The sequence below is a fragment of the Ostrinia nubilalis genome, chromosome Z, assembly GCF_963855985.1.
Source record: "Ostrinia nubilalis chromosome Z, ilOstNubi1.1, whole genome shotgun sequence".
NCBI classification, from domain to species: Eukaryota; Metazoa; Arthropoda; class Insecta; order Lepidoptera; family Crambidae; genus Ostrinia; species Ostrinia nubilalis.
This window is the reverse complement of record NC_087119.1, coordinates 318,845-341,157: the sequence shown is the minus strand read 5'-3', so window position 1 is coordinate 341,157 and position 22,313 is coordinate 318,845. Positions and strand designations below refer to the sequence as shown.

Here is a 22,313-nt window from a genome sequence, read left to right as displayed (position 1 = left end):
CAATTGTGTTTTAGTGTCAAATAAAGGTTTTTCTATTTCTTTCTATTTCTATTTTTAGCATTATTTTGACATAATGACTGAATTAGATTTCACCGGGGATCGGGGTCAGTCATCATCAATCCAAAGTCATTTTAAATCTGGATCATCATCTGAATCAAGCCAAATCATACCTCCATCCCAATCCAGAGAGTAGAGAACATCAACTTCTCAGGGAATAAAGAAGACCAGACTTGGCTAGACAAACAGATGTTGTAGAGGAGAGAAAAGTTGTGTTTACTTATCAGAAGTAAGACCACGAGGGTTTACAGTGACCTCTATAATATGGAATCTATTTATGTCACACATTTCACTTTTAGATCAAGAATCACGTTTGAATTTATAATTGTGTTACAGAAATATGCCATAATCCAAGATATCATTACCATGTCATTATCCAATCACGGCCTCTTGAAAAATATCTTGAGAGTAATGTTAGACTTTAGACCAGCGAGAATTATCCCATCAACGTGTACAATTAGTACATGATAATTCGTGACTCAATATCAAAGTAGCTGACCGAAGAGTGACATCCTGATTGCTTCGACTCGTAGTTCGACGAAGTGTCTGTGGGGCGTTAACGGGGTACATGACAATTTGTATCTAACTCAATGTCAAAGTAGCTGACCGAAGAGTGACACCATGATTGCTTCGACTCGTTGTTCGAAGTGTCTGTGGGGCGTTAACGGTACATGACAATTTGTGACTCGAATGTCAAAGTAGCTGACCGAAGAGTGACATCATGATTGCTTTGATTCATAGACGAGCGTCGTAAAGTAAATAAATAAATATAAATAAATATCCTTGGACATTTTACACTGCGTTTCTAGTCCCAAACTAAGCAAAGCTTGTACTATGGGTACTAGACAACGGATATAAACATACTTAAATATTTTTTTTTTGTAAATACATACATATTATACATAGAAAACACCCAGTCCAATACAAACAAATATGTTCATGCACACAAATGTTTGTCAAGTACTGTGCGGAAATCGAACTCGCAACCTCCGGAATAGTAGTCCGTTTCGAACCACTACACCAAACGGCCGACTAACCCACCACCACCCATGGTTCTTCCTGCCTCACGGCGTACGAACCGAATCTCGGGAGAGCGCGCGGGTACTTGCTCTGGGCTCTTTTCCCCGGGCGCTTTGCTTGACTCCCTACAAATTTATCTGATCCATGTCCCTTCTCATAATCAATAGGCTAGTTTCCTAAAAAAATTTTTTTAGTACATCATGTTTAATATCAAAAAATATTGGACACATATATTTTTATTTGTCAATCTAACAAATAATTACATAGTTATGGTGCGTTGAAGTTCCGCACGACGTCACAACGTGCGGCACTTTTATGCAAGCATTGACGTCACGGGCCTCTTCTTATGAACTTTGGCGCGCTTTATCTCTTTAAATTTTCATTAGTTTGAAAAAGTGAAAAATACGTGTAGAGTATTTTTTTATAAGTTAACTGACGGACTAATTAAACCTCTTGCTTTTTGACCCAGGAAACATCCCTATTCTCCCCCTTCTGGGGCTTGATACCGGCCGACTAGTCGAAGTGTCTGTGGGGTTAACAGGGCTGCTCTGTCCAGGCTACCTGAAGTCTTGGGCGCCAGCCGAGATGTGTGAGGGCGGGCCCGAGGGCGGCGAGGACGAGGCGTGCAACCTGTCGTGCCTGGTGGCCGTCGGGCGCGCGCTGCCCGACCTGGCGCCGCCGCCGCCGCCGCCGCCGCCGCCCTTCGCGCCGCCGACGCGCCGCCTGCAGTACGTCTCGCGGCATGCCACCGATGGGAAGTACCTCTTCGTGGATCAGAGGTCAGTTCTTTTAGGTGGAGAGTGATATTTATTAGATACTAGCTGACCCGGCGAACTTTTTTTTTAATTTCGAACGGGATAAAAAGTATCCTATGTCCTTCTCCTGGCTCTAAACTACCTCCCTGACAATTTTCAGCTAAATCGGTTCAGCCGTTCTTGAGTTATAAGTGGAGTAACTAACACGACTTTCTTTTAATATAGATTTATTAGATAAGATAATAAATACTTTATTGCCTCGTTTTAACATGCTTTACAAACATAGAAATATTAAAAAATATTAAAAAACATAAGAGGCAAAAGGATGAGGCTCAGCATACACGAGGTCAGGCATACCCTACTCCGCGCTGATTTTCAGCCTCCTCCTTTTCCCTTAGTTGGAGGATGGGAAACAACAAGTAAAAAGGGGAGGGGGGTAAGATTAAGCTAAGGGTAGTTAAAATACAAAAACAAAAATCTTTTAAGTACAAAAACAATTTATGTGTGTACCTCATATTAGTACCTCATATTTCACTCAGAATGGTGCCTATTTGTCTGGATACCAGCTCAATGGTCGTATTTTTGTGGGTCATGATGTGTAAGCTGACTGAGATCAAAATCAAAAATATTTATTCAGCTTAGACCACAAGTGGCACTTATGATGAGATGTTATTGTGATAGACATCACGATTGTAAAAGAGTGGCACTGCTCAGTTTACCTCTACTTATTTCTTAATTTACTGTAGGTGATAATTGTCATGATGCATATTTAGATGCAGGTCTTTTGCAGCATAATGGTATGCATTATCATATGACTTTCGAATATGCAACATTTCAGCTCAATCGAACTTCGGGACGTGGGTAAAATTCAACTTGTAAGCTTTGATTACCCACAGACTAACACCAGGTATATCATAAGAAAGAATATCTGGAGTGCCCTTCAAGACTTATCATGGAAAATACTCCTAGATTGTAATTTTAGGTAGAAACTGTTTTTCAGAATCATTAAATTTTCAATCATAATTTCAAAGTGACTTCTATCCTAATCATGCTGAATCAAAATATTGGATGATAACATTATTAAATAATGCAATTAGGTTTGTCTATTAATTTATTATACAGGGTGTCCCAGAATGGGTGAATCAAACTGCTAGGAGGAGGTAGCTCTACTCTCTCTCTCTAAAATATGAAAAAAAAAATCTAATTTATTTTCACTTTTTAATTTTTTTTATTTTTCTTGTGTCCTTATGTGCTTTATTTTTTTCATATTTTTTAGGGATAGTATATTAGTAGAACTACCTCCCCTAGCAGTTTAATTCACCCATTCTGGGACACCCTGTATGTATAGGATAGTATAAGACGTACTGATTTCAGAGCCAGACTTCAAAGTATCAAATGTTTAGATTTTTTAAAGTTCAGTGACTATGTGTATAATGACGCTGACTGGTCTGGGGCAGGGTGACGCTGGCGCTGGGCTTCCTGCCGCAAGAGCTGCTGGGCACCAGCCTGTACGAGTACGTGGGCGGCGCCGAGCTGGGCGCGGTGGCGCGCACGCACAAGGCGGCGCTGACGCGGCGGGACGCGCTCCACACGCCGCCATACTCCTTCCGCCGCAAGGACGGCTCCTACGCGCGTATACAGACGCACTTCAAGCCCTTCAAGTACGTGCCCTATTTGTAACAGTTACTGACTTTTTTGGAACCCCTAGGACAGGGATGGCGAACCAATGGCACGCGTGCCATCGATGGCACGCGCCACAATATTTAGGGCACTCCACCAATCACAAAATTTAACTTGTACTATCTATACCCCTCATTGATAGCATTAGGTGTTATTTGATGGCACGTCTATAATATGACTACATCAAACATTTTTTTCGGAAAAGTGGCACGTTGAGACATAAAGGTTCGCCATCCCTGCCCTAGGACATTGCAGAAGTATCGCTGCCTGTGGGGTTGCCAGGCCCAAAAACGTAAAATCCGAACTCGGTGCTTAATTTGGCCGGACATTTTACCCTAAAAGCCGGACATACCTTTTTTAAACCATATCACGGGGGGGGGGGGGGGGGGTGCATGTAGTATCATACCTCATGACTATCCACTATCATCTTATCGGTAGCCCCAACATCTCATGCCCATGTGTGCTCGATATTATTCTGTGGCTTGACTTTCGACTGGCGCCGCAGCCACATAAAAAGCCGGACAGGCCGGACTAGACAATATTTAGCCGGACAAGACCGTAAAAAGCCAAACATGTCCGGCTAAACATTGACGCCTGGGGCAACCCTAGCTGCCTGAACTGTACCAAGACATTTTTTACTTGGACCTTTTACACTGCGCCTCTAGTACCAAACTAAGCAAAGCTTGTACTATGGGTACTAGACAACGGATAATATAATTATACTTAAATACTTTTTTTAAATACATACATATTATACATAGTAACACCCAGACCCGTCCGTAACCGTTTTATGTACTGCTTTACTTTTCTCACCTGTAGTTTCTATACGAAGATCCTGGGATCTGCAGCTTGATCGTCATTAAAAACACAACCAGTGAAAATAAGTCGAACGTCAAAAGTCTGTCAATTCCATACAAAAACACCAGTTGAAGTTAAGATGGTGCAACTCGGCCTTAAAACTGTGATTGGAACCGCAACTAAATTAATCAGAAACTCATAGGAGGAGTTCGAAATTAAGATCCTGCCAAGTCACATGGCTTGATACCACAACACTGTTCAGAATAGTACCACGACAACGGACCTCTCGACCCTGTCATGATGGCATGATAAAACCAACAACACTTTTATCGCTTTGATTAGGCGGCTCTCCTCTCCAGAAGAAAAGGGCCTACCCGCTAAATATCCCCCAATCTCAATCTTCTCCCAATTCAGTCTTGGCCGATCAAAGCTCAAAGATGTGCCGATTCGTAAAAAGTTCACATCTCATCATGTTCGTAGCAAGATAATCAGCTTCATTACGTTCCGTTCCAGGAACCCATGGACGAAGGACGTGGAGTGCCTGGTGGCCAACAACACGGTGGTCAGCGAGACGGACACGCCGCCCGACCTCGCGCAGCAGAACTTCGACCTATTCAAGCAAAGTCAGTATACCACCGTCTTTATTTTCAATATACTTATTGCTATGCTCAAGCCAGCCTTTTATATTATAGCCAAAGAAATAACAGTCAATGGTACCAGCAAACTGACACGCAACGATCATTGGTCATTATGATCTTATGTATTTAGATTACAATGAGTTAAGATCTGTAAAACTGCTACTAATAAATCTAACATGACTCTTAGGCCCAGAACACACGGTGAAATGCAACTGCAACGACCAGTTCAAATCGGTTTCAAACTGGTCGCGTCATGTGTGGTCTCTCAACGGACGCTATGGCAGAAACTTAGATGCAACTCAAAAGTAACTAGAAGTTGCAGTTTCGTTGCAGTTGCGTTTCACCGTGTGTTCTGGGCCTTAGGATCAGTGTTTCAGAAAGAATTATAGCCAAAAACTACATCATTCACAGTGCCAGGGACTTCTTCATCCTCCTGCTAGTATATTAATCCATTTTCTCATGACCATTTTTCTAACTTTAACAATATTTTTTCCCGACTGCAGCTCCATATGTCTTCATGTCAGGTAAAAGCAGCCTAACCGCAGTTATCACATACATTTTCCATCCTTTTCTATAATATTTACCTCGTTAGTTGAATAACTTTATCTAATTAGTGCTTAATTTGAAAAATGTGTAACTGTAGCAAAAGCGTCTATTTTTGTCATTTTTCTTCGTATTTTTCTCACTTACAGTATGTATCAGATTTTTTTATTTTTTGAACTACTTTAAAGTACCTATTAATGTAAGATAAAAAATATAATGCATTTGACTGTTCAGTCGATAGTTTTGTTATTATCATTTTTGAACTGTGTACGTTCAATAACATTTTGGCTTATTATAATGTTATAAATGTTACAATTTGTCTGCACTGTGCAGCCTGTGCCGTTTGGAAGCTTGTGCGTGTCTCGTAATGTTACGCAGCCGTTTCTGTGTGAATGTGTCCGACTGACCGTTTGCTTTCGGCTGCTATTTAAATTATACTTGTCTTGTCTTTAATCAAACTGATATAAAGTTCATTTATTGTACTGGTAAAGAAGTTGGTTTTAGATTGTCCAACGAGTATTTTGTATTTTACTTTTAATTATGCTCTACTTAAACTGTTGACCTCGGGTAGAATTCGTATACCTATTCATCGCGATTTTGACTTTATACCAGGTTAAGAAAATAATGCCCGAAGCACGTTACCGTGCCCGAAGGCAGCACAGACTAAGGTCGTACAAAGTTCGCTTCTCTATTCGCTGCGGTATGTTTTTGAATTACGATTCTACTCGAATGGTCGATACTTTCAAAAATACTTTTGAAATAATTATGTACAATTTAAAATGTGAGTTACATTTTAAATATTATACCTTACTAGTAATTTTATATTTTACTGCATGAGCATTATATAACGTACTTTTTATGTAGGTAATTGTTTACTAAAATACCTGCACTTCATTTCTTATTAAACTCGTATGGACATCAAAATACGACAAAATAATGTGAGTCTTTGATACGATTACTCGTTTCGTTTGATTCACGCCTTGGGTTGATATAATTTTATCAATCACGGGCTTGAAAGGAGCTGATAGCAATAGGTACAGTCAACGTCAATTAGTTTGGACACCCGAAGTGGCAAAAAAGTTGACCTTAACACAACCTTATTCCAAGTAACAAAGACGTGTTGCGAACTTTTGGGGTCTTTGGCTGTCGCAAACTAATTGACGCACGGTTGAACACACGGTGAAACGCAATTGCAACGAAACTGCAACTGACCACACATGACGCGACCAGTTTGAAACCGGTTTGAAATGGTCGCGTCATGTGTGGTCTCTCAACGGAATCTATGGCAGAAACTTAGATGCAATTCAAAAGTAACTAGGTTGCAGTTTCGTTGCAATTTTCCTCTTTCGTCCGCGATCTTGTCACGAGTAGACGTGTTACCAATTTATTTTTCGTAAAAAATAAACTTGTGTACGCAATTGTGACAGTTAAAACCATAAACATAAGGTCCATTTAAAATAATCCATTCCGCATAGTTTCTTGCGAACGTTATCGACACTGTGTGATTCATCTATTCATTGGCGATGAGCGGGACCACATTCCAGCGCGAGTGAAAGTGACAGTGCTATACAAGTTCTACCGCACACACTCCCACCTTAAAGAACGCCAGCCGTAGCACTCCATCTACGATCCCCACCGTGCTCAGTGACTACGCAGACTACGAAGTTACTACGAAACCAGCTCGCTGAGAGTAAACACTGTGCTACGTACCACAATCAGCTGCTTGTTCCTGATAATACATTAAAATGTCTCTGCAAAGGACGCCTCCTTCACAATCACCGCTAGCAGAAAATCGACCTCACATGACACAGTATTCTTCAGACCCCTCCTTAAATCGAACAACAAATACTAGTGGAGGATTTCTCACGCTCGATGACAATATTACTCAACGAAATAAACGACAGAAATTGGAAGACTCCCCTAGCGAGCAACCCAGTGAGTCACCCAGCGAGCTTTCTCTTTTTAAGGACGAGATAAAGGATTACATAAGGTCGCTCATCAGTGCACAGAGTAAGGAACTTACGTCCATAACCAACAAGCTACACGAGTTAACTGAGTCAAATGCAAAAATTGACGCGGCTATGTCACTGTTAACGTCACAAAATGAGGAGTACCGTGGCAAAATTGCACTCCTGGAAAATCAAGCTCAAAAGGACCGCGAATACATCTGCATATTGGAAGAAAAAGTTGAAGATCTTCACAGAACCTCCCGTAAGACCTGCGTGGAAATCAAAAACGTCCCCAAAAAAGCCCTGGAAACTAGAGAAGACTTGAAACAAATGGTTGTAAACCTCTCAAAATCAATCCATCTTGATATGAATGAGCATGATATAAATGACATACACCGCTTGAACTCAAGGGGTGATGGGGAGAGGAAACCCACAATCATCCTAGAACTAAGGTCTGCAATTCTGCGATTTGACCTACTGAAAAAGGTGAAAGACTTCAATCTCAAAAACAAAACACGACTGCAAGCTAAACATCTAGGCTTTACTAGCAACGAAGACACACCTATCTTCATAACTGAGCATCTTACCTCCAAAGGGGCTCGTTTGTTTTTCTTGGCGCGGGATCTGAAAAGAGCTCAAAAGGTCAAGTACTGCTGGACCTCCATGGGTAAAGTACTTGTAAGGAAAGATGACACGTCAAAAATTATTCACATTCAACATGAAGCACAAGTGCAACAACTAATGCAAGAAAAATGACTATCTATGTGCATATTTCTCATAAAAATATTTTTCACTTATAAAATATTGTTTTTTAACTGTTTGGTAAAATTATTAGTGTATAATGATATGTTAAATACATACAATGTAACAAAACACACACAAACGTTTACACATATTCAAACACATACATACACACTCCTATTGCACAATAACAGTAGCACATTCTATACCTCACTCAAACTACACACTCACTCTCAAAACAATTATTCAAAACACAAACAAGGCTTACATTTACCTACATATATTTACACCACCAACACTTATTATGGAAACGAACTCTTATACTACATTTATTACAGATACCTATCACTCTATACACCATTTACTCAATCATCTAGACAATTTTATACCACATTCACACCCACACTTTTATACTCTCCACTACCTAACCTGCCGCTAACTGCACAACCTAACTACCCCAGTTGTAACCTCAAGAGTAATAATTTAATTTTAAATGGATAGCTTTGATACGCTTAAAGAACTCGATCAGATACAGCTCTCAGAATCACTCAAATGTAATATACAGGATTTAAAAATAAATTCTGACAATTCTACACATAATTTCATAGTTTTAACACAAAATATTAGAAGTATATACAAAAATTTTAATGACTTACAGCTTACATTGGCACAACTAAAATATGAATTCGATATTTTAATTTTAACGGAATGTTGGCTAAACCCTAACAAAAATATACCGCAATTAGAACATTACAAATCCTTCCAAACAAAACATCATAATAACCAAAGTGACGGGGTAGTCGCTTACACTAAAAATAGTCTATCAGTAAAATTTAAGGAGCTAAAACTTGCAAATGCTACCGGAATCGAATTACAAATCTTAAATTATACAATACTAGGTATTTACCGCTCCCCTTCGTTTTTAAACGCAGGTAACTTTATTACATCTCTCAATAATCATTTTGAAAACACCGCCCCTCACAAAAATGTATTAATATTAGGTGATATCAATATTGATTTAATTATTTCCCCAATTGAAACAAATCAAGAACGAACAAATAGATTACATTATTTGAACATGTTATCACTGCATGGACTTTCAGCGGCTCATAACTTACCAACGAGGGGAGACGGCTGCCTTGATCATGTCTTTTTAAGAGTAGATAAAGGGAGCAACACGACTTTTACTGCGGTTTTAAATACAACAGTAACTGACCACTGCCTTGTTCTTTTGTCAATCATAAATAAATATCAACAAACGACACCTCAAAAATATAAAACCGTAGTTAACTATGGTAATGCTTATAAGAGTCTGGTAGATGTTGACGTCTCCTTCTTTAATGTTTTTAAAGATCCTGATACGTATGCCTTTGCACTAATAGAGATGGTAAGGTCGGCTATCCTATCCAACACTAAAAAACTAATTGTTACGAATAGCAAAAGAACCATAAAACCCTGGATTACCACAGGTGCATTACGGTGTATTAGATTGAGAAACACTATTTACTTAAAACTAAAATCAAACCCCCAAAATGAAATCTTAAAGATAACTTATAGACGCTATCGTACTTTCTGCGGGAACCTTGTTAAGAAACTAAAAACTAAGTACAACAAGGACAAAATCAAAACATCGTCACATAACCCCCGAGCCCTTTGGTCAGCCATTAATGACATCACACATTATAAGCCTCCCAAGAGCCCAAATGATGACCTACTTAATTTAAAATCATGTCCACAAACTTCAATCAATCATGTAAACAAATACTTTGTAAACATTGGACAAAAACTTGCTGAGAACATCTCGAATACCATCGAACCCTCAGAGTCATGTAATGCAGACAACTATCATCACCTGTCCTCTTTTGTATTATTAGATACCTCTCACAAGGAAGTGGAAAGTATTCTGATGTCATTGGACTCTAAGAGTGCACCAGGCTGGGACGGAATCCCTACCCATTTTCTAAAACTCACTAAGGATATTCTCGTTCCTCTCATTAGTAACCTTGCCAACCTGTGTTTTAAGACGGGAATCTTCCCATACCTTTTTAAACGTTCCATAGTTACTCCTGTGTATAAGAGTGGAGATAGCGACGACGTCAACAACTATCGACCCATCTCTGTGTTGACTTCGATCTCTAAAATCATTGAGAAACTATTAAACTCTAGAATAGTGAGCTACTTGACCAAGTACAATATTTTATCTACCTCTCAATATGGGTTTAGAAAGGGAATGTCGACACAGGATGCTATCACGGATCTCACATCTGTCATAACAAAAGAAATAGATAAGGGTAATAAATGCCTCGCGGTCTTTCTTGACCTCAAGAAAGCCTTCGACACCGTCTCTATCTCCATTCTTATACGTAGGCTGGAGAGTATCGGATTCCGTGGATCTGCTCTTTCCCTTCTCAGCAGTTATCTTCAAAACAGAAAGCAGGGTGTAAAAATCGTCAACTTTCTGAGTGACGAAGAGAATGTTACGTTTGGTGTCCCTCAGGGCAGTGTTCTCGGCCCGACGCTCTTTTTGATATATATTAATAATCTTTGCAACCTCAATAACGTCGGGGGGAGGATACTGTCCTATGCGGATGACACCGCCATTATTTTCACAGCTAAGACCTGGGATGAAGTTAGGTTGAAAGCCGAGAGGGGACTAGCCAGAGTAGGTCAATGGTTAAGGCGATTAGAGTCCTCAATGACCTTGGGCGTTTGACCTTCACGCCGCGAGCAACACCCGCGTACCCCGCACCAAAAACTCCGATTTGACACCGATCAAAAATACACGGGCATAGGTAGATACAGAATAGAAGCTCTTTCTTCATACATTACTGCCTATTATTTTAAACTTAAATTGATGAACCTTGATGTCGGTGTCATTTAACTCAGGCGTAAAGGTATTTAATAAAAATAACAAAATCCATGAAAATTTTGTACGGGATAAAATTTTATTTTATTTTTCGTAAATTTTCTAATGCTTTTGTCGGTTCAGTCGTTCTCGAAATTTGAACAAACCCGACTTTATTACAAGCTTTTATTTAGCTTGCAATTTATGATGTATGTAGGTTTATTACATAAATGTTTGTTCGGGTGGAATCTTGCAAGCTGAATTAGTTGCAAGCTGAATTAGTTAGACCAACTTCCTGACGAAAACTAGGCTAGATGACAAAATTTCAATTATTTGCCGCCAGACAGATAATTAGAAAATATTAGACTCATATTTTTTATTTTCTTTCATAATTAAATAATAACAGTGCTACATCGAGTTGAAATGGCGCGATACGCCACGCTTGAGTAGAATTTTTACTCAAATGTGACGTCACGCGACATTTCAACTCAATATAATACTGTAATTATTCGATTATGGAAAAAATTAAAAAATATGAGTCTAATATTTTCTAATTATCTGTCTAACGGACTAAATAGAATTTCGATTTCATTACCCAGTCATCATCCCTATTGGAACGCATTAGTACCTAGTATTGTCTATGGCCTAAAAAAGCAAATGTTTCTGCTTTTGTCTATCACTTATGAAGAATAAACTGAAAATGTATTTGTCTTTATTTCGGATATACATGTAATTCGGGTGACAATGCAATATTGTGATGACATGGAGCTGATCTGATGGTAGAGCTGGAATGCCAGTGGCCCCATAGCAACTCCGGGAATAAACGATTCCATCGAGTTTAAGCTCGTTTGATTTGTATTTATTTATTATTATACCTAAATAATTTCATTACAATTTTCTAAAAATGCACAAAAACTTAAAAATCTTGAAAACGGTGATATTTTTACTGGGGTCAAAATTGGACGTTAGGGAGACCATGGCGAGGCCTATCGATGGTTGAAGGGTTATCCATTGTTTTTGGGACACCCTGTATAAGCAAGTACCTAATGTTATGTAAGTAGGTACGCTACTTTGAAAATCATGAGTCTTCAATTCTCTAAGGGAAACTGCAGGGTCAGATGATGGAGCTGGAATGTGGCCATAGGAATAGGCTAGTTTCTTTAAAAAAGACTTTTGGTCCGTCAATTTTACATTATCAAAAAATATTGGACACAGGATATTTTTATTTTTCAATTAAACAAGTAATTACGAAGATAATGATGCGATGAAATTCCGCGTGACGACACAAATCGCCACATTTTTAAGCATGCCTTGACGTCATGTGCCTCATCTTCTGAACTTTGGTGCGCTTCATCTCTTTAAATTTTCATAAGTTTAAAAAAGTGAAAAATACATTTAGAGTTTTTTTTTTGGTAAGTTCACCGACGGTCTTATTCAAACTCTTGCTACTTTCTTGCTTTATCCACGAAACATCCCTATTCCTCGAAAATATTACGATCTACAAACGGAAAATCTCTGCTACTACGCCGCAGTAAATTCCCCATCATAAATAAAAAGATTTTTTTTAAAACAAGCTCTTGTATGCTAATAATTTTGGTTTCATGACATGCTCCTAAAATTCATCACCTTATAAGAGGATTTCAGTTTTTATCTGCGAAACTTTTTAATAATATAGGTACGTTTCATGGTTTGGTAATTTAGGGAAGTTTATTTGCACTTAACATGAAAAATATGGTATCAATGTACTGAGTACCTATGCACCTTCAGTGGCAACAACAAGGTCTACTGGGTACCTAGTCTACTAAAGGCATGAAATAGATTAATTTCACTAAAAATTAAAACCAACTCCAAAACGAATCACCAAAAGGTAGGACACCGACACCGACTCCGAAAATGGCTAATTTTGTAATCAGTATCCAAATTTTTAATAAGCTCTATAGAACAATTCAATACCACTTTATCTTAATTTTTTTTAATGTGACAGGAGGCAAACGAGCAAACGGATCACCTGTTGGTAAATGATTACCGTCACCCATAGACACCCGCAGACCCAGGGGCGTTACAGGTGTTATTTTTAATTGTGGTATTTTCGCGAAGAAACATATTTAAAATCTAATTCTAATAAGTATGAAAAATATAAATTGTTTTCTTCACGTAAATCGATTAAGTTACAGATTCTGACTAGCTCCTAATTTGGATACTGATTGCAAAGGCCTAGTAAATAAATAACGTAATAATTTTTCTACTTGTATTTATCTAGTGCAGTTGTTTTGGAGTCAATTATAGTTTTTTTACACTAATAGATTCTATTCAGGTAGAAAATAGCGTCTGAGCGCGTCATAATTCAATTGTATCGTCTGACTGCACGTACTCTATGAACAATTCTGACATAAAATCTATTGTCGAACAAAAGCTGGGTTGCACCATCTTACTTCAACTTTGACAAGCGTCAAAAGTCTGTCTAACTCCATACAAAAAACACCGGTTATCGCCAAAGCTACGGTCAAAGTTAGGTCACGTCAGGTGGTGCAACTCAGCCAAAGAAAAAATTCATTTTGATCGCTAATGTCAGTTTGCAGCGAGTGACACAACCTCCCCGTCTGAAGGCCAGCGGCCGACTGCCGCCCGCACCCCGCGAAGGCCCCCTCAACAGCAAAACGTTCGGAATTTATCAAAAGTAAAATTTATGAATGAAAGTAATGTTCGATTGAAAAACGCAACGTGTCATTTAAAGATTAAAGAATTCCCAATCTATTCGTGCAAAAATCTTTTAAATTAACATAGCCGTTTTGGAGGAGTAGGGAATTTAAGTAAAAAATCGATGTCCCGTATTTATTTTTTTAATCCAAAACAAAGAGACGTAGCGAAAATTCAAACGTCACAAATGTAGTCCTTGAACTGTTGTATAACATATATTTTTTTCAACTATTTCTATCCAGCAGTAAAAGAGGAGTAGGCTTTACAAAATGCCCATTTGGCGCGGATTGAGGACACTAATCGCCTTAAGTAAAAACCTCCTTACCCTTAACGCCCAAAAAACGAACTACGTATGTTTTTCTCCTTACATAAATTCACAGCCTTTACCTAACTTTGAAATTAAAATCCACTCCTGTGGGGAACCTCAAAACCCGGGTTTATCCGTCCTTAACATTTGTAATTGCCCTAAAATTCAGAAAGTTTCCAATGTTAAATATCTCGGAATTATTGTAGATCAGCGATTGAGTTGGTATTCACACTTAGAACTAACAATAGCGAGGGTAAGGAAACTCATGTGGGTTTTCAAATCTCTGAGGCATGTCATGTGTACCGCACTACTGAACAAAATATATATCGCACTAGCTCAGTCCGTAATAACCTATTGCATCCCAGTATGGGGAGGTGCAGCGAAGTCATATTTTATAGAATTAGAACGAGCTCAAAGGTCCCTGATTAAGGTAATGTACTGTAAGCCCTTTAGATTCTCTACCGATGCCCTATATAAAACCTCTAAACTACTTACTGTCAGGAAACTATATATTTTGCATTTGACACTAAGATATCATAAAACGCTACCTCTTGATAATGCTAAACTCAGTAAAAGAAGGTGCGATATCGTGGCCCCTACCTATCCTTCGCGAACTGTCTTTGCCACTCGGCAAAACTTATCCCAAGCCCCCCACGTTTATAATAAAATTAATCGCATTCTTAATATTTACCCCAAGTTACTGTTTGAGTGTAAGAAATGTCTCACTGATTGGCTTTTTACACTCGATTACGTTGAGGTGGAAAATATTTTCGTAAGAATTAGTTGAAGTTGAAATTGACACACAACATAACATACACATCACACCCATGCACATTTGCCTCATATCTACATACATATTTTATACTCTCATCACACCCATGCACACTTACCTCACTTGTACATTTACATACATATACTCACATTACACCCATGCATATTTACCTCACATTTACATACATATACTCACATTACACCAATGCACACTTACCTCACATTTACATACATAAAATATACTCACATCACACCCATGCACACATACCTCACATTTACATACACACACACCACACCCATGTACACTTACCTCACATTTACATTCATACGCATCACACCCATGCACACTTACCTTAATTATAACCTTGTGTACTTAACAATGTTATTACTACTAGCAAATCTATCACGTAAATCTAATTTGTAACTAAGGTGGAAGAGCGAGGTACTCCCAACACAAGTATCTTACGATTACTTTCTGGGAGACCCCGGTAACTTTATTGTAAATGATTTACAGAAATAAACAATTTTTAATTTAATTTTTTTAATTGCGTTTCACCGTGTGTTCTGGGCCTAAGAGCTGAGTGAAACCTTCGCTTGGAGCTCTGAAACTGACGGGTCAGGGTGTTACATTGCAGAGGCAGACGCGGAAATGCAGCGGCTGATCGACTCGCAGGTGGAGTCGCACAAGATCGGCAGCGCCATCGCAGAGGAGGCGCTGCGGCGCGCGTCCGCCGAGTTCTCGCCCGACCTGCCGCAGGACCTGCTGCAGGACGCCGTCTTCAACCAGCAGGTGCGTGTGCAGTGGCGTAGCTGTAAGGTGGCAGGGCTGGCAAAATGCCACAGGCCTCCAACCCGAAGGGGCCCCGGACCAAGACACTAAGCGTCGCGATTCTTTAGATCGATGGTAACTGAAAAATAACCCTAGCCTTTGGATCTAGATACGCTAAGGGTCTCGGATGGTATAGTTACTGTGTCACAGCCTAGATCATTTTTCTTTTTTAGCCGATTAGTCCAGTAGAATTAGCTTTTAAATCGGAAATAATTCCTACAAAAGATTTTATTGTTTTAATGGCTTCATTGGTTGCCCATTAAGACTCTCCTAAGTTTTCGACTTCGACGGAGTTGTGCTTAAGTGGTGGAGGCCCCCGAAAGAGGCATTTTTTCGGTTTTCCGGTTATACCGCGTAAAGGACTTACCCTATCAAAAAGTGGTCTTCATGACGGTTGAAGGGCACTTAATCCTGCATTGAATAAGACCAAATTCATATGTTTTGGACAAACCGTTCTCGCGCTAATGTTCGGCAAAGTAGAAAATATACGTATAATGAATGACCCTCTCCACGTCCAATGGTTTGTTACCCACAGGCTTCCAAGTCTTGAAAAGGGCCACCTCAACCAGTGTAACCCTATCAAGGCTTACGAGCTTGATGCGCCTATCCTTGTTCGTCCCAGCCGTTCCTTAACTGCGGTTGCTGCACCTCTTCCTGGCACTCACCTGAACGACTCTGTGTTACCTACTGTGGCTGCCCCTCTTCCTTGTATCCTCCTGCATGACTACGTTGCCTAGCCGTATGCCTGGTCTAAGGTTCGACGCCAAAAATCAACAACAACAAGTTCATATTAAAACGCTGAAGAGTTTTTTGTTTGTTTGTTTGAACGCGCTAATCTAAAGAATTACTAGTTTGATTGAAATCATTATTTTTGTGTTGAATAGCTCATACATTGAGGAAGGCCATAGGATATATACAATCACTCTACGACTAATAGAGGCGAAGCAGTAAAGAAAAATGTTGCAAGCACGGAAAATAGTATTTAAACTATTTTCACGTGTACAAAGTTGATTTTGTGGCGTCGAACCTTGGACCAGGCAAATAGCTAAGCAATGCAATTGTACAGGAGGGTACAAGGAAGAGAGGCAGCCACATTAGGTAACACAGAGTCGTTCAGGAGAGTGTCAGGAAGAGGTGCAGCAACCGCAGTTAAGGAACGGCTGGGACGAACAAGGATAAGCGAATCAAACTCGTGAGCCTTGTTAGGGTTACACTGATTAAGGCGACCCTTTACAAGGCTTGGAAGCATGTGGGTAACAAGCCATTGGACGTGGAGAGGGTCATTAATTATACGTATATTTTCTACTTTGCCGAACTTTAGCGCGAGAACGGTTTGTCCAAAACATATGAATTTGGTCTTATTCAATGCAGGATTAAGTGCCCTTTAACCGTCATGAAGACCACTTTTCGATAGGGTAAGTCCTTTACGCGGTATAACCGGAAAACCGAAAAAACGCCGCTTTCGGGGCCCCCACCACTTAAGCACAACTCCGTCGAAGTCGAAAACTTAGGAGAGTCTTAATGGGCAACCAATGAAGCCATTAAAGCAAAAAAATCTTTTGTAGGAATTATTTCCGATTTAATCAATTTTTGTGTTTAATTCTACTGGCCTAGATGGTTACAGTCTGTGGGTTATATGGGTTCTACTAACTAAAACTCGAAGTTAGACGAAGAAGCGAGTTATTGTCCTTATTTAGACATTCGTCTGCGATTCTGCAGCTTAGCTTAGACACGGCTTTATTCAAGCCAATTTGTATTTGTTGTTGTGGACATTGAGTTTACTGGCATGTAATCAAAGTTTAAAAAGCTTTGTCTTGATAAATGGCGCGGAAAGTACAGTTACCTATAACGACGTAAAGATAGACTTCGTGCCTATGCATTTGTGCGCAACGTCACTCTTGTAGCGGAGTTTTGGGCTGACACTGTATAGGTTTGTTGTCGACACGGCAAGAAGAAAATTGTGTTACTACAATCCTACATTTTTAAAACATTTAGCGGTATCTTACTTCGACCATAACATGTGATAACTAGAGGAGCTAGACTCTTCTAGTCGTTATCAGCCTCCTGATACACGTCAACTCTTCATTTGTCAACCAACCAGGCTAAAAAAAGTCATTGGTTTTCAACCGTATCTTCACAGCATAAAGCTCAAATTGATGTGGGCTCTATTCAACCAAGGCCTGGTTAAAGGTTAACACGCTCGGCTGTGATCCGCAGTGCCTGTCGTCGAACGCGATGTACGAGCAGGCGTCGCTCGTGGACAACATCCTGGGCGTGGACATGTCGTCGTCGTACCAGGTGCGCAACAACGTGCCGCTGAGCGCCGCCGGCGCCGAGGGCTCGCCGCCGCCCGCCGGCGCGCCGCCGCCCGCCGGCACGCCGCCGCCGGCGTCGCCGCCGCTGCCGCCGCTCGGGCTCGACGGCAACGGCGAGGCTGCCATGGCGGTCATCATGAGCCTGCTGGAAGCCGACGCCGGGCTCGGCGGGCCTGTCAACTTCTCGGGGCTGCCGTGGCCGCTGCCCTAAGCGAAAGAGGCTGCTTCACTTGAGGAGGTGCGACCTAATCAACTTTGTTACTCGTGTACCATCCTTCTTACCTTACTTAAAAGTTCAAAGTGACACCTTATTTTGAAACCTTATTTCTTTAAATTAACATTAGAATTGTATACTTGCTGTATCCGTCTCGTGGAATCGATCAATGTAGAAAGCATTAGGGGAGGCCTATGTTCAGCAGTGGACGTCCTATGGCTGAAATGATGCATGTGCACACGTTGATAATGATGATGTATCCGTCTTAAAGTTCCGAATTTATTCGAGATTGTGCTGTCAGTTCTGCCATACTTACATACTTCTATGCATGCTAAAGCACCTCCTTGAAGAAACCGGCTTTCTCTAAAGGTCTTCTGAAAATGATGTCGCGTCCTCAAGAGACGCGCGTGTATTTTTGTTTGTTTTTTTGAGTTTTACGTCGTGTTACAGTTATTTCGACATTGAAGGAGATTACATCGAACATGTATCACTTAAGTGACTTCGCGATGTACTCTCCAAGAGATATTTTATTTCGAACCCTCAGTTGTAACAGACGACGCCTGATTTGACATCGGATCATTTCTCTAATGTAGAGGAACTTTTATTACTGCGGGTTCGAATCGTTAGCTATTGTATTCTAATGCTCAGTTCCTGTATTCCAAGATACAATTCGTGTTGCCTGCGGACATTTCAATATGATATTGTTCTTTAGGAAATTATGTAGTATTATACTTAATATAACTGTTCATATGCGAGACGAAAAGTTTCTAAATATAGGAACAGAGCAAAGTTAATGTTATTTGTCAAGAGACAACATAAGTTTACTTTTGTTACCTATTTGAGTTTTATTTTGTGATGTTATATTAGAAATAAATAAATAATAATCAATTTAGATAAGTATTGCGAAGTGAGAAGACCTATAACGTTGTATCTTATCACTATCGCACAGTTTTTATCAATTTAAGAGCAAACCAACATGTTTATGTCGTGATTCAATGTTAGATTGTTTATGGCACCAGTTAGCGTGTTGTCTCCGAGGCGCCTGCTCTGGGAGGCGCTTCAACAAGGGTTTAAAGGGTTTCGTAAACAACACGTTAATTGTAATATTTACTACTGTATACCAATAGAATCGTATATCGATATTCTTACAACTAAATGTGATTCCACGTAACTGTCATTGTATCATGCACTGTAGCTCTATATACTGTCGTTGTATTATTATTGAAATGACCAATTTTTGTATTTATACTTATTTCTATTCAAATTATACATACACCGTATGTATAACACTATTTTTTACTGATATTAGTTAATTTAGGAGTGGAACTCTGTTGTCACGATCATGTTTCGTTTGAGTATTTTTGTATTATGATGAAATATCCTCACCGACAAGTACAAGTTGTGTTATAAGATTACCGACATTGGGCGTAGGGTAGGTAGATACGCGGTGCAACGTAGCACCGCTATTCGACAATAAAATTGTAGTATATTTCACGTTATGTATTGATTTTAAATTATTATTCTTTAAGAGCAGTGAGAATATTTCTTCATCCGGACTTGGTTAAGTTAAACTTCTACCAAATTGTAGCGGAGCTGCTTTCGGCGACGCCTTTGTCCAATATTTTCAGAAAGTAATAATACGATCTAGTCAAGTTAAAGGAATTGTCTATGATTTCAATAAAATGCCAATATTTCTCTAAACGTGCACGTTATTTCCTGGCGCCGAGTGTGTCCTGTTCAATTAATAACTCTTCGTGTAATCGGATTTGTCAATACAATAATGTATCTAAGTGTAGTGTTTCGCCATATTTAATCAAGATGTAGCCCATTGCAAAGCTGTTTAATCGTCAATATATTTACTAGTAGGACATTATCACTAACCTTTGAGGCCACGACTGTTGCGTTCTTTCGCGCCATTGTAGTTGGGGTATTCGTTGACGTTTTGTGGGATTTGTATTACCTACATTTGTTTAGGTTGTGTCGTGGCAATAGGACGGTGGGTCAAACAGATGTGCGTTCCCTTCGAGAGGCCACTGTGGAAAACGAAGGTTTCGTATACATAAAGATTTAGCAGAACCTCTAAAACAAATGTAGCCAGAATGATAAATTTGTAGGTGTTGTAAGTTGGACGCTACAACCCGCCGAATGTGGTCCCTCAGATGAACTATGTCAAATACCAAATTACTGAATCTGACCAAATAAGATGATTTTCATGAATGGTAATATTTAGGAGGTAAATCGTAGGGCTACATACGAAAATAAGAGCTCTGGATAGTTACTGCAAATAAAGAAAATCCAATCAGACGATGGGCCCTCAGTTCACCAGTGCACAAAATTTACTTTAATGCTACAAATTGGAACTTGAGACTAAGTTCCTTTGGTAAGGTTTTAATTTTAGAAGAAGTAGCCACAATGCTACCCTGAGAGTACAGGGTTTATATATTCTACTAGTACAGAATAAAAGCTCTAGTAAAGTGAGCCCTCGGGCCACACGTTTCAGAAAATAGTTATCATATTTAGAGACAAGGTGGAAGGTGTATTAATTTACACATAATAATATAAAAACGTAGTCATTTCGTAGTACAAACTTGAGTATCTGTGTGGTGTGTAAATATTTCCTTTCTTGAAATAAAACGGACTCATTTATGTGTGAACAAAATATTCGTATTAGGGTAACCACACATCAGAAAATTAATGGATAACTAGAAAAAGTGTCCCTACATAACCTATACCATGATTAAAAAAATTCAAGATAAAATTGTACTGTTAAACATTTATATAGATAGAGCATAATAAAAAAAAGTATACTGATAACAAAATCACCATGTATACAGGGCGATTTTTACTCAGTCGTCGAATTCAACTCGGCTGGGCAGCGTCCGCCAGGAAGCTTCGCGATATTCTCACGTCCGAAATACCGCAGTGTCTTAAGAACTGTGCCACAGCGTACTGAAGGAGATAGCCGAAAGTGGGAATGGTCCACTGATCGGCCACATGCTCAGCAGGACGAGGTCGGTTTTAGAAATAAGATACTAACATTAGCCTAAGTATTTACTAACATTTATGGATCTCTGTTATCTGAATTACCTAAATACTTTTATTTTATTTTATTTATTTAAGACTGACCAGTGTGTGTTGCCAGTGATGGTATACGGATCTGAGACGTGGTCGTTTACTATGGGCCTCATGAAGGCTCAAGGTCACCCAAAGGGCCATGGAGCGAGCTATGCTCGGAGTTTCCCTACGTGATCGAATCAAAAATGAGGAGATTCGTAGGAGAACCAAAGTGACTGACATAGCCCGCAGAATAGCTAAAATCAAGTGGCAGCTTGGGCTAGGCACATAGCTCGTAGAGCTGATGGCCGCTGGGGCAGGAAATTTCTTGAGTGGCGACGACGAGCCGAAAGACGTGCCGTGGACCGACGTTTTGGTGAAGGTCGCGGGAGGTACCTGGATGCGAGCGGCACAGGACCGGCCATTGTGGAAATCTTTGGGGGAGGCCTTTGACCAGTGGACGTCTTTTGGCTGAAACGAACGAACGATTCACTGCTATTGATTAATGAACCGCGGCATTAATCGATTTTGTTGTATCACAGCTCTAAATCTATTCCGTATCTCACAATGCGTAGGTACCTACTTTAAATAAAATTATTTTTACATTGTACTTACCTATTTAATTAAAATAAAATCAATAGACTCGGATTTATCTCAAAATACCTCTTAGGCAATAGTACAGAATACATACTTATACTTTAGTTTTGAGTTTCCTAAAAAAATCGACAATGTGGTTAACATACACAAAATCATTACGGAGAATTTAAGAAGCAAGATATTTCTTTAAATACTTTATACAGCAATAATATTTGAATACAATTTTAAACTGCAAATTTTGTACATAAAATGGTGTAAACTATTTTTATCAAACAATGAGTTGGGCGAGATATTTATCATGGAATTGGTTTTTAGCGTGTGTTCCGAGGGCTCACTTTACTAGAGCTTTTATTCTGTACTAGTAGAATATATAAACCCTGTACTCTCAGGGTAGCATTGTGGCTACTTCTTCTAAAATTAAAACCTTACCAAAGGAACTTAGTCTCAAGTTCCAATTTGTAGCATTAAAGTAAATTTTGTGCACTGGTGAACTGAGGGCCCAT

The 22,313-nt window shown here is 39.5% G+C and overlaps 1 protein-coding gene across 2 annotated transcripts in view; it reads left to right on the top strand.

Moving 5' to 3' along the window:
• LOC135086822 (protein cycle) overlaps positions 1-19,860 on the top strand; it is a 110,256-nt gene extending 90,396 nt beyond the window's left edge. For both annotated transcript variants that reach the window (XM_063981623.1, XM_063981625.1), the window contains 5 exons: positions 1,634-1,856; positions 3,290-3,493; positions 4,824-4,933; positions 15,437-15,591; positions 17,848-19,860. In XM_063981623.1, the coding sequence (XP_063837693.1) occupies positions 1,634-1,856; positions 3,290-3,493; positions 4,824-4,933; positions 15,437-15,591; positions 17,848-18,156 (1,001 nt within the window). In that variant the 3' untranslated portion in view covers positions 18,157-19,860. The remainder of the gene's footprint in view (positions 1-1,633; positions 1,857-3,289; positions 3,494-4,823; positions 4,934-15,436; positions 15,592-17,847) is intronic.
• Positions 19,861-22,313: the final 2,453 nt, after the last annotated feature.